Source organism: Scyliorhinus torazame, chromosome 6 (genome assembly GCF_047496885.1).
Source record: "Scyliorhinus torazame isolate Kashiwa2021f chromosome 6, sScyTor2.1, whole genome shotgun sequence".
NCBI lineage: Eukaryota > Metazoa > Chordata > Chondrichthyes > Carcharhiniformes > Scyliorhinidae > Scyliorhinus > Scyliorhinus torazame.
In genome coordinates, this window is record NC_092712.1 from 79,346,525 (window position 1) to 79,360,495 (window position 13,971).

General features: G+C 44.7%; 1 protein-coding gene across 14 annotated transcripts in view; it reads right to left on the reverse strand.

Moving 5' to 3' along the window:
* svila (supervillin a) overlaps positions 1–13,971 on the reverse strand; it is a 433,091-nt gene that overhangs the window by 209,034 nt on the left and 210,086 nt on the right. For 13 of the 14 annotated variants that reach the window (XM_072508365.1, XM_072508367.1, XM_072508368.1 and 10 more), the window contains one exon: positions 11,395–11,483. Coding sequence is in view for 10 of the 14 variants with exons in the window: in XM_072508363.1 (XP_072364464.1) it covers positions 11,395–11,483 (89 nt within the window). In the remaining 4 variants the exon portion in view is untranslated. Of the gene's footprint in view, positions 1–9,292; positions 9,385–11,394; positions 11,484–13,971 lie in introns of all 14 variants that reach the window. The other variant, XM_072508366.1, reaches the window with a different exon arrangement.

Genomic DNA, 13,971 nt, shown 5'->3' on the forward strand with positions numbered 1-13,971 from the left:
GAGAGAGCGCAGAACGAGGAGTGCAGGAGCTACAGGGAATGGAAGTGCATGCCTTAGGGCGCAACCCCTTCCGTCCGAAAAGTCCCCCCGCACTCCTGCGGTACCTTGGGCGAGGCAACGCCCGGACCGACGCCAGTGGCCGTCGGACATTCCTCCCCGAAGGGAGCCTTCTCCAGAACCAATGGATGAGGAGCCATGTCCGTGTCAGACTTGTAGGCGCCGACCCCATCGCGGACGGCGGTCCTGGGGGCGCCAGAGGCGCCGTCGTTCCGACCGAAACTGGGACCACCCCAGGGGCCGTAACTGGGACCAGCCCAGGGGCCGTACCTTCCATGTGGATGAACCTGCGGCGACTACTCCTGAGGACGTCGAGACGGAGGACGACTGCCTGCAGTTGCATTGTGTGGCAGCTCCCCGTGTGGCCCCCATTAAGGTGACAGTACGGGTCAATGGCCACCCACTTGAGATGGAGTTAGACACTGGTGCAGCGGTCTCCGTGATCGCCCAGAGGACATTCGACTGCATCAAGCAGGGTATACAGACCCTTACATTAACCGACTCACAGGCCAGGTTGGCCACCTACACGGGGGAACCACTGGACATTGCAGGAACTACAATGACCCCTGTTGTTTATGGGTGCCAGGAGGGGCGTTTCCCACTTATCGTGGTGCGCGGCCATGGGCCCAGCCTGTTGGGTCGGGACTGGTTGTGCCATTTGCGGTTGCAATGGCAGCACATCCTCCAAACAGTTTCTGAAGGGTTGACTGAGGTGCTAGGACGATACCCAGATGTATTCCAGCCTGGTTTGGGGAAAATAAAAGGGGCCATAGCCCGTATCCAAGTCGAACCAGGAGCCACACCGCGCTATTTCCGGGCGCGCCAGGTGCCTTACGCCTTGCTCGAGAAGGTAGAAGGGGAGCTCACTCGTTTGGAGAGTTTGGGTATTATCAGGCCTGTCCGTTTCGCTGACTGGGCAGCACCAATTGTACCTGTAATGATGCCACAGTTCACTTGTGTGGCGACTATAAACGTAGTGAATACGGCTTCCCGACTCGACCGATATCCAATGCCTCGCATAAAGGATCTCTACGCGAAGCTTGCAGGTGGACTCTCGTTCACAAAATTAGATATGAGTCATGCCTACCTGCAGTTGGAGCTGGACCCTGCCTCCCGACCATATGTAACGATTAATACACACCGGGGCCTGTATGAATATACACGGTTGCCCTTTGGAGTATCCTCTGCCTGCGCAATTTTTCAACGTGTTATGGAGGGCATTTTGAGAGGTTTACCACGTGTGGCTGTCTACTTAGGTGACGTTTTGATTACAGGGACGTCGGAGCAGGAACATTTGGAAAATCTGGAGGCTGTCCTTAGACGCCTTTCGGAGGCTGGAGTCCGTTTACGTCGCACAAAGTGCGTATTTCAGGCAAAGGAAGTAGTCTACCTAGGTTATCGGGTAGACCGCGGAGGTTTGCACCCCATCGCAGAGAAGGTGTGTGCAGTTCAACAGGCCCCCGCCCCAACTGACACTTTGCATCTTCGTTCTTTTCTCGGTCTCGTAAACTATTACGGGAAATTCCTCCCCAATCTGGCAACTACTCTGGCCCCGTTGCACCTTCTGCTAAAGAAAAATCACACTTGGGTTTGGGGTCAGCCGCAAGAAACCGCTTTCCGGCGGGTAAAGCAACAATTGTCGTCGTCTGGGTTACAAACCCACTATGATCCTGGAAAGCCTTTGCTTGTCACATGTGATGCATCCCCGTATGGTATTGGGGCCGTCCTGTCCCACAAGATGAAGAACGGGGCCGAGCGACCGATAGCTTTTGCCTCCCGCACATTGACTGCAGCGGAGAAAAAGTATGCGCAGATCGAGGAGGGGGGCCTGGCAGTGGTTTTTGCGGTGAAACGCTTCCACCAGTAAGTGTATGGCCGCCATTTCACTATCGTGACTGATCATAAGCCTCTGCTGGGACTTTTCGGGGCGGATAAGCCAATACTGCCCATTGCTTCCGCACGGATCCAGCGCTGGGCTTTGTTGCTTGCTGCATACAAGTATTCTCTGGAGCACAAACCAGGTACGCAGATAGCAAATGCCGACGTACTGAGCCGATTGCCTTTATCGACCGGCCCCATGTCGACCCCCACGACCGGTGAGGTGGTTGCAACCCTAAATTTTATGGACACCTTGCCTATCACGGCATCACAGATCCGTGAGTGGACCCAGGCGGAGCCAGTCCTGTCAAAGGTTCGGCATATAGTCCTGTATGGTGGGCAGCATAGACAGCTCCCAGGCGAGTTGCGGGCATTTTCCGCCAAGCTGTCCGAATTCAGCGTGGAAGACGGCATCCTCTTGTCCCGGAAAAAGGCCAGGAGCTGATACTAACAGACTTGCACAATGGGCATCCAGGTGTGACCAAAATCGCAGGCCCTTTTCAAGGATCCATGTTCCTTCTATTAATTGACGCCCAGTCTAAATGGCTAGAGGTGCATAAGATGCAGGTGACAACGTCCTGCGCAACAACTGAAAAGATGCGTTTGTCATTTAGTACGCATGGCCTCCCCGAGGTGCTGGTCACGGATAACGGCACTCCATTCACAAGTGAGGAGTTTGCGAGGTTCACGAAGATGAACGGCATACGCCATATCCGCACTGCCCCTTACCACCCGGCTTCAAATGGGTTGGCAGAGCGCGCAGTGCAGACATTCAAAAGAGGCCTAAAGAAGCAGTCTTCCGGATCAATGGACACGAGACTGGCTCGCTTTTTGTTTACGTATAGGACCACCCCCCATGCGGTGACTGGGGTAGCTCCCGCAGAACTCCTAATGGGCCGGTGACTTCGCAACCGCCTTAGTATGGTTTTCCCGGACATTAGCGCAAAAGTACACCGCACACAAGAACGGCAGGGACAGGGATTTTCTCGGCATTGGCCGATTCGGCAGTTTGCGCCCGGTGACCCAATGTTCGTTCGGAATTTTGCTGGTGGTGCCAGTGCGTTCCTGGTGTAATATTTTGCCAAACGGGCCCTATATCTTACCAGGTTCAAGCCCAGGGTCGTCTCCAGCGCAAACATGTGGACCACGTTCAGTCCAGAAGACTATCCCCTCAAAAGATTCCCTGCCCCCGGAGCTCATTTCTACAGTCGCAGAGACCAGAGACAAGCGAAGGTAGTCCTCACAATCTTCCACTGGTGCCTCACTCGAAGCCTGCGCAGGTCGTTACATAACCGAATGGAGATAGAGACGCTGACATGACGGAGGCAGCAGACTCTGACTCCGAGATGGAGACACAGGATGCATCAGAAGGGGAATCCTCGGGTCCACGGGCAGTGGATGTACAACCGTTGCGCCGTTCATCACGAAAGCGCCGGTCTCCGTCTCGTTACACGCCACCTGATCCAGCGCCGCATGCAAATGGTGTCCGGCCTGCGGCAAAACGAGTCTGACGCCCTCCTTCGCTAGGGTCTTCGGTGGATTCCTTGGACTTTGGGGGGGGGGGGGGGGGGAATGTTATAACCTGCCTACTTACCATTGGCTGGGGACTAATGACAATCCCACAATCCTGTGGGAGTATGAGCTTCCCCAATGAGGGGGGCGGAGAAACCATTAGTAAACTCCTAGTATAAATAAAGCTGGCCAGTTTAGGAAACAGCAGGAAGGAGTGTGCAGCAAGGGAAGTTGCTGCTGCTGTATATATATATATATATATATATATATGTTATTGTAAATAAATGTTATTACTTTGTATCCTTAAAACTCGTGCTGGATTCTTCATGGCCCTCACAAAAGAGAGACACCTTTGGGTTGAGTGGAAAACACCATAAGAGATGCTTGAGTCCTTGGGGGATGAGTGACCATAATATTGTAGAACCCTATTCATAATATTGTAGAACACTATTCATGTTGAATAGTAAGGTAGTTGATTCGGAGACCAGGGTCCTGAACTGCAATAAAGGTAACTATGATAGTCTGAGGCATGAGCTGGCTATGATGGACTGGGAAATATTACTGAAAGGAAGGATAGCGGACAGACAATGGCAGGCATTCAAGGAATGAATAGGTGAACTCCAAAAGTTGGTTATTCCTATTTGGTGCACGAGTAGAAAGGGAAATGTGGCCAAACCATAGCTTACAAGAGAAATTAGAGATATTATTAGATTCAAAGATGAGGCACACAAATTAACAAGAAAACGCAATAGACCCGAGGATTGGGAACGGTGAAAAAATTCAGAAAAGGCGGACACAGGGATTGATTAAGAAGGGGAAAATACAATTTAAAAGTAAACTAGAAGGAACCATAAAAACTGATAGGTGTGTAAAGAGAAATAGATTGATTAAAAACTAAAGTAGGTCTCTTACAGTCAGAAAAGGGGAAATTCATCACAGGGAACAAAGAAATGGCTGAGGATCTAAATTTGTACTTTGCATCTGTTTTCACAAAGGAATACATGAATAATGCACTGGAAGTTCCAGGAAACAAGTTTTAGTGAGGAGCTTTAGTACGAGTAAAGAAATTGTTTTGTGGAAATTAACGGGATGGAAAGCGGAAAAACCTCCAGGGTGAGGTAATCTACACCCCAGAGTATTTAATGAAGTGGCCCGAGAAATAGGAGATCCATTGGTGATCATTTTCCAAAATTCTTTGGACTCTGGAATGGTTCCTACAGATTGGAGGTAGCGATTGTAATCCCACTATTCAAAAGTGGGATTACCTAGTGGAGTGGTGCGGCGACAACAATCTATCCCTCAATGCCAGCAAAGCTAAAGAGCTGGTCATTGACTTCAGGAAGCAAAATCCTGGACACACCCCTGTCAGCATCAACGGAGCCGAGGTGGAGATGGTTAGCAGTTTCAAATTCCTAGGGGTGCATATCGCCAAAAATCTGTCCTGGTCCACCCACGTCGACGCTACCACCAAGAAAGCACAACAGCGCCTCTACTTCCTCAGGAAACTAAGGAAATTCGGCATATCCACATGAACTCTTACCAACTTTTACAGATGCACTACAGAAAGCATCCTATCTGGCTGCATCACAGCTTGGTATGACAACTGCTCGGCCCAAGACCGCAAGAAACTTCAGAGAGTCGTGAACACAGCCCAGTCCATCACACGAACCTGCCTCCCATCCATTGACTCCAGCTACAACTCCCGCTGCATGGGGAAAGTGGACAGCATAATCAAAGACCCCTCCCACCCGGCCTACTCACTCTTCCAACTTCTCCCATCGGGCAGCAGATACAAAAGTCTAAGAACACGCACAAACAGACTCCTAAACGACTCTCTTATGGACTGACTGATTAACACTACACCGCTGTATGCTTCACCCGATGCTGGTGTTATCTAGTTACATTGTGTACCTTGTGTTGCCCTATTATGTATTTTCTTTTCTTTTCATGTACTTAATGATCTGTTGAGCTGCTTGCAGAAAAATACTTTTCACTGTACCTTGGTACACGTGGCAATAAACAAATCTGATCCGATCCAAAAAGTGAGGCAGAGAGAAAACGGAACTATAGAGCAATGAGCCTAACGTCGGTAATAGGGAAGTTGCTGGAGTCCATTATCAAAGATTTCATAGCACAACATTTAGCAAGCAGTAGTGTAATCAGACAAAGTCAGCATGAAGTTACGAAGGGAAAATCATGTTCAACAAATCTACTAGAATTCTTTAAAAATGTAATTAGCAGAGTTGACCAGGGAGAACCGGCGGATGTGGTTAATTTAGACTTTCAGAAGATTTTTGACAAGGTCACACATAGCAGATTAATATGTAAAGTTAAACGTCATGGGATTACGGATAGTCTCTTGAGATGGATAGAAAGCTGGTTCGCAGACAGGAAGTGGGTGGGTGGAGAAATGTGCTTGATGACAAAGATGAAATAGGCAATTAAAAAGTTTTAACCTCAGTTTCCTCTCATCAGTCACTGGGGTACCTTTTTTTAAAACTTAGTGCATTATCCCAGAGGATGAAACATATTACTGACTGATAGATCAGTAAATGAGGGGCAATGATTTAGGAATTCTGAAATAAAAATTTAGAAAAATCTTTTCCCACTGAAATTATCAGAGCATGGAATAGTTAACCTCAAGTGGCTACTACTGAGGGTTCATGCAATATCATTTAAACGGAAGAGAAGATGAATATAAAGAGATGGAGAAAAGGGGGACACAGCGAGATCGGGGTGGATTATTTTATATCAACATTCTGCTCCTGAATGGCACACTGATGACACTCGGCTCTACTCCGCCACCACCTCTTTCAACTCCTCCAATTCTCTCATTCCTGTTATGACCTCCAGACTTGACAATGCCATATAGATTGAAATTAAAAATGACCATCTTCATGCTCAAACCCCTCGCTGGCCTTGCCCCCTCTCCCATCTGTGCAATCTCACCCAGCCCTATTGCCCTCTGAGAACTCTATATTCCTCCAATTCTGGCATTCTTCGCACTTCCCATTTCCTATAATATAGCATTGGCCACCATGCCTTCACTTGTCTATATCCTAACCTCGTGAAACCTCCTTGAACACTTCTCCCTCTCTCTTGTCCTTTAAGGCACTCCTTTAAACCTATCTCTGTCCTAATGACTTCTCCTTTGGCACAGTGTAATTTTGTTTATCCAATTACTTTCCTGTGAAACACCAAAGGACATTGTTAAAGGAACAATATAAATGTAAGTTGTTGTTGTAATGGTTGTCTGCACTAATTGAACACCAAGCTCCTTTTGTGCTTTAAATTCTAAGAATCGATAATTAGAATTTTAGTGATTTCTTGCACTTCCCTCATCACTCAAAATGTTGATATTCTTTCTTACCTAGAGATGAGAGACTGAATTTTAATTTGTACGGTACAGTTACTTTACTTGCCCACATAAATAATTTAATTCCTACTTTAAAAGTAAATCTTATAAAAGTATTTGTGAAGAAAAGCTGTCCTATAGCACTACCAAATGTGGGAAATCATTAACTCCCTATAGTGCAGAAGGAGGCCACTCGGCCCATCGAGTCTGCACCGACCCTCCAAAAGAGCACTCTACCGAGGCCCACTCACCACCCTATCCCTGTAACCCCACCTAATCTTTTGGACACTAAGGGGCAATTTAGCATGACCAATCCACCTAACCTGCACATCTTTGGACTGTGGAAGGAAGCCGGAGCACTCGGAGGAAACCCACACAGACATGGGGAGAACATGCAGACTCCGCACAGACAATCACCCAAGGTCAGAACCTGGGTCCCTGGTGCTGTGACATGGCAGTGCTAACCACTGTGCAACCTTGCCGTTGTATTAAAAGATTGAAGGAGAAAAAGTGCATCATCATTGGGGTACTAAACTTCAGAAAAGGATAAAAACAAAATAGCTGGCAGTGTCACAATTATTGATATCACAGAATAGAATCAGGCATTTACAGTGCAGAAGGAGGCCACGGGCCATCGAGTCTGCACCGAACCTTGTAAAGAGCACCCTCCTCAAGCCCACACCCGCATCCCATCCCCGCAATCCAGCAACGCCATGCAACTCTTTTGTTCACTAAGGGCTATTTAGCATGGCCAATCCACCTAACCTGCACAACTTTGGACTGTGGGAGGAAAAGGAAACCCACGTAGACACGGGGAGAATGTGCAGACTCCGCACAGACAATGACCCAAGCCAAGAATCGAACCTGGGACACTGGAGCTGTGAAACAATAGGACTAACCGCTGTGCTACTGTGCCACCCTATAGTGCATAATGTTGCACAAACTTCTATTACCTACTGGAATGTACAATCTAGGAGTGGGAGTAGACCACTTGGTCCCTGCAGCCTGCTCTGCTCCATCATTTATAAGATCATGGCTGATCTGACTGTGGCCTCAACTCTGCTTTCCTATCTATCCCCATACTCTTTGACTCAGGCAAGAGCGTCACCTCCCTGTGACGGAAATCACTGGGTGGGTAGAAGTGTGGAAACAAGTGGATGGGGAGGAAGATTTGTTTGCATAGCACCAGTTCTAACATACTTCACTGATATTGAGGAACGGTGTGCAGGCCATACAGACCATGGCCTGTAGTGCTAGCCCTAGTAATCGATGAACAAGTTGAGAACTATTGACATGTTAAGATGCCAACGTAGCCTTGAAACAAATTCTGACAAGTCCAACAGACTTACAGATCCAAATAATCAGAAGTCCAGGCAATAAATTGAGAAGTTCAGCTTTTGGACCCAATGGACCTCTGATCCCCTGAAAGATGCCTTTTCAAGTAGTTGCTTAATGTCCTTTTTCTTTTAGTCATGTATCTCCAAGACTAACGTGAGTTTGGCAATGGTGAATGTAAAATGACGCTTTGCAAACAAAGTTCTTCCCCTAGAAACCACTGCTGTGATTTGAACTTCAGACCCCCAAATAAATTTCTTGATGAATTCCTTCAAATTAGTACCATCGGTTAGGACAGACAAGCAAAATCATATGATGTTATCATTCTTTGCAAATATGGTCATGGCCACTGTGATTGTGCCCCAAGTGAAGCAACGCAGTACTCCACAATGGACTAAAAATAATATTGGGCACTTCCTTCATGCCCCAGATTCTAGCCTAATTCAAAGGTCTGCATCATCGCTCTTTAAAGGCAACACTTTGATACTATAGCAAGTATGGTAGAAGGCATAAATATATAAAAAACTACTGTATTGCAATAATATATCTCTTGCTAAGCTTATTAACTAAGGGTAACAAAAGAGATTGTTATCTGTTAGGGGCTTCAAATAATACCCATCCTCCACACACCATAGAAACATAGCCCAGCAGATGATTTGCGCAGAACAGGAGCATGTACATGAGATTAATGTAGCATTATAAATAGACAGTCCTTTCTATTATACCAAACAATGCCCAAAATCTCATTATTTTACCAGTTCCTTTTGACCTGAAGCTAAAGTGAAATCTAACCATTTAACACACTGGCTCAGTCCTCTTCTGCAGAGTCTCCTGGAAACAATGGGTGGAAATGATGTGTGAAGGTTGCACATTATTTGAAAAATGAAGACTGTACCAGCAAGTTAATCTATTGCTTCATTATTCTGCATTCTCCAAAGTCTGTGGCGCCAAAGTAGTGCAAAATTTGTGAGGATAGGCTATACTAGTAGATATTCCAGTATCAATCCAATCCGCCAAAGACAATATCAATTGATTCAATGTAGATGGTATTATTTAATGAATATATGCATATCCATCCATGTGGCATTCATTAATGTGCTAAACAACTAGAAATGTAGATGTCAAACAAACAGTTGTGAAATGGGCAAAATTAACCTTATCCTGTATCCTATGCAGGATGCCAGCAGTATAGGATTTGTCTTGGTCTTTGCACTGTAAGGAGCTTCAGGAATGATCAAAATTGTTTTCTGCAACAGCCAAAATTTAAGAGTATTAAATAGCGTAAATACTATCCTTATATGGCATTAGATAAAACAATTTTAAACTCAAATGAAAAGGGACAATTGAGATCTCATTTTAAAACGCCAGGTGAGCGTTAAGGACTAACTTGCGAAAATCAAATGCATTTGATCCAAAATAATAGCTTGCAGTACACTGATGTGGGTCAGTGCCAAAGGTACCGATGGTGCAATTACAGTTCTCCAGGGGCACATTCTCTGTGATGAGTCTAGAATTACAAACTTGTGCCCTAACCTGCTGTACTTTCTTTCCATCAGCTTTATTGCTGGACGTTTCCTGGACCAATTTGGGAGAGCTTCAAGCTGGGAGGAGGAGGAAGAGTTGCAGAGAATTATGCTTCGGGTCAGCAGCCCACGGTGTTCCCATCGCCAGGTGGTTTTACTGGAGATGGGTTAGCAACGACAGAGGCGACCTGCCCCGCAGCAGCTGCTAGTCAACCTGCATGATTAACTGGATATTTGTGGCCAGATTGGGAATGCTATTGGGATCTTCCTGACAGTGGCTGGTTTAGCCACAGTGGGCTAAACAGCTGGCTTGTAATGCAGTACAAGGCCAGCAGTGCGCATTCAATCCCGTACCGGCCTCCCCGAACAGGCGCCGGAATGTGGCGACTTGGAGCTTTTCACAGTAGCTTCATTGAAGCCTATTTGTGACAATAAGCGATTATTATTATGGATGAGCCTCCCATTGATGGTCAAAATTGGCTGGTCCCTAAAAACAGCTTCCCAGGAACTGGTCTAGGGGCCCGCAAGACCTCCTTGTTTAAATCCCCTCCTCTCAGGTCTCATAGCCATTAGTGGGCCACAACAGCAGCCACTGGACATCCTGTGGAGGGATTTCCCCTCTGCAAGGATGGCCTGTCAGCTGTGGCCATTGTCTTTTTCATTAAATTGAATAGCTCTTCAGAGGATGCCTCAAGATGGAGGAGTCCTTGCAGTCCTCACCCTGCAGCATCAGGCAGTGGGGCTGCCAAAGATACAGACCCTCTGATTGGGCCTGCAACTTCAGGAGCCCACCAGTAAACCTTAATTGTAAGATAGAGGTAGAGGCAGCCTCTTAATTGGCCACCTTCAGGAAGATCTCAAGAGGCCGGTGTGCCACTGTTAGTGCAGACTCAAGACCCAGAAATGGTCCCAATACTCAGCTATTTTTAAAGCCAAACATGTTTCCTCCCTGTATGGGAATTTAGTGAATGCGGGATTAGTCACTGATACGATCATGAAGTTCAAGGCACTTCCTATTAATTATAGCCTTGTGTATTTTGTAAAGGTGCTTATAATCAGTAAACTGCTGTAAAATGTCATTAAAAAAAACATAAAAATTGGGATCAACTATGTTCAATTAACTGTTTCTGAAAAGTGGCAGTGGATTTTATCCCAAATTATTGGTGACAGGAGCAGAGAATCACAATCTTTTGGAGGAGTGGGTGGAAATTTACTGATGCAGTGGAATAGTTCCTGAAATAACAGAACTAGGAAACCGAAGTGCAGAACTGACAACTTGCATTGCTCCTTTCTCATGTACCTATTCCATGTCTGGTTCCCTCAGAACCTGTCAAACTGAGCTGCATTCCTATACGATATGGGGGATGTTCAAAGGGAGAAAGGCTATTCCGGTCATCAACAGTACAATTGTCCCAAACGTACATCCTGAAATATACATGAATTCGTCAATTTCTTCCTTGGATGCTGGGTTCTGCATCATTACAAACCTGCAATTGATACGGACTTGGAAAATAATAGTTCTAAATTATGTACTTTTTTGTCTAATGAACATACATGGTCTGGTGGCTTTCAAACAGAATTGTATCCAATTTCATCTTGGTGGATTTTATTTATCTCACAATTGACTGTCCCTTTACCAAAGACTGTTGATCTTGATGTTCTCCGGTGAATTGGTTGCTTTTGCACCAAGTTAAACAAACTCAGTTCCTTCAAAGAAGTATCAAAGTTACCAACCTTTAGGAAGTACAGCAAGTAGATTAGCGTCGATATCTTTTGCTATCTTGGCAATTTCTCGGTCTTCGAATAAAAACTCCTTCTGGAAACTAAAACGAAAATAAGGCATCTTATTTTGGTACTACCTTCATATTCTGAATTCGCCACCTGTGCCATCAAATCAGTTTTTACCTTTGCAGACTTATGGCATCCAAAAGTAGTGGATTTGTTGATCTCAACAGATGAAAATGTCAGAAATGGCCTCAGCACTCTAGAGGAAGAACTAAATAACTTACTCTGACTCCAAACTTCAGCTTACCAACAAGTAACTCTTGCTGAAAGTGGTGTGTTGCAATAAGAGGGCAGCAGCAATACTGGCAGCAGTACCTGTCAGGATTTAACTCCCTGATAATTGCTGTTCAGGCTTACACTTGAATAAATGACACTTGGACATGATATTAAAGTATCCTCTGCTCCTAAGGTACCATACTAAGTGAGAAGCCAACAAGCATCCTGAGAAAACAACTTTTTTACTGATGCAAATATAATATTTCTTTGTTGCAAATAGCAGAGGCGGTGTATGCATGAGTTAAATTTGACCAATATTTTACTGATAGGAGCATCATTTGGCATGTTTAGGTAATTCCAATTGCAATATTAAGAAATACAGTATAATACAAATGCACTAATAACAAGCAATGATTGCAATTTTATACAAAATATGTTGGAAAAAGGCAGAAATTTTATCATTAACCTCTTTCATCACACCTATTTAAGTCCTTTTCTGGAGACAGCTGCTAATCGTTAATTCCTAAGAATCGGCAAGCTCCGTTTCAATTCTGCAGCTAATCAGTATTCATTGTGCTTACTAATAACTCAACAAGCTACTCTTGATAAGCTAATTATTGTAGTAGATAACCGTTTTTAAAACCTAAAACTCATTGGTTACAGTGTACAACAAACTTGTGATTTCCCTACAGTACAACAACGACTACACTTCAAAAGTACCTTGTTGACAATGAAACACTTTTGAACTTCCTGATGACATTGAAGGAGTTATATTTTACAAGTGGTTTTCTTTTCTTTCCTTTCAAAACAGGCTCTCTCTTCAACCTCTTCTCCATATCTGTACATCACAAGTTCCCATAGCTTTTTGCACTTCAGTGACCTAATATTTGGAACGCACTCTGAATTCATTCCCTTACTTAATGAGCCAATCTGGATTGAGGGTCACATACGATCTCAGTACTTTACAATGTTGGTATCATTTCTGGGGTCCATGCAGGTCCACACGGGAAACTAAGTGAGAAAAGGAACTTTCAAACAGTTGACCAAAAATTGTGCTCGAGGAGTTAAATTACTATTCTGTCATGAACAGTTCAGTTTTCTATATGGAGATAGAGCTAAAGCCAGTGATGTGCAAAATGAGAGGCCATTAATGCTTTGTGAGCCAAGGATAACCACACAGTGCAGAGTATTTGACTGCTTGCATTTGAACATTTCTGAGCTTGAGGAGCAGTTGATACTCTGACATGTGATTGAAGGATTCATTGAATTCTCAGTCCAAGAGGTGAGCACTATGCAGGCAGAGAAAAGCAAGAGGCGAAAGAATGTAGGTAGCCATACATTGGAGTAGGAAGAGGGGATTAGAGGCAGGGCAAGAATCTGGTAACTGTTGGATTGTTAAAACAAGCCTTTGTTACTTGTCACAATAGCAACCCAAGAGTAAAGGAGTCACAAAGAAAACCGTGGCGCCATTGTGCAAGCAGTTGCCAGAAGGGAGAAATGAAAAGCAGAAATAATAGTACATTATATAAGCATACATATGTACTTTTTCAGTAGGGATTGAGTGTACAGAATAGCGCTTGGATCCTTGAGTATCAGGGTAGTGGATATCATGGAGAAGATGCAAAATAAATCAGAGGAAACCCAGAAAAAGTCTGGCTCATCTTCAAATCAGCAATAAAGGAACAATAAAGGAACGGACATAAAAGAGTTTGGAGACAGATTAATTATTAAGGATTTGAGAGCAGTCTCAGGATTAGTCTCAGTGTCACACAATAGTCTACATAAGAATACTAGTGTATGGTTATGATATTAAATTCACAATCAAAGGTGTTGAATTCAATTCAATACAGCTGGCAATTTGTGAGTTGACACCACTAAAGGTTTAAAACCTTTCAACCCGTTTGGTTGAAATAAAACAGCAGGTTTGCTAATATCCTTCAGTGATGAGATTCTGCTACTCCTACTCAATCTGATCCACACCATATAAACTAAACTTAATGCAATCTGAAGTGCCAGCCAATTTCTTAGAGCAATGAGGATAAACAATAAATGCAGCTTCACTAATATCATTCACATTCTGAGAACAAATAAAAAAAATAAGATAATGTTTTTTTTTCTTTTCATTCAAGGGATGTGGGATTCGCTGGCTAGGCCAGCATTCTTGCCCATCCTCAATTGTCCCTGAGAAGGCAGTGCTGAGCCGCCTTTTTGAACCGCTAAAATCCATGTGGTGAAACTACACAGTGCCGTTAGGGTAGGAGTTCCAGGATTTTTACTCCATGACATTGAAGGGATGGCGATATATTTCCA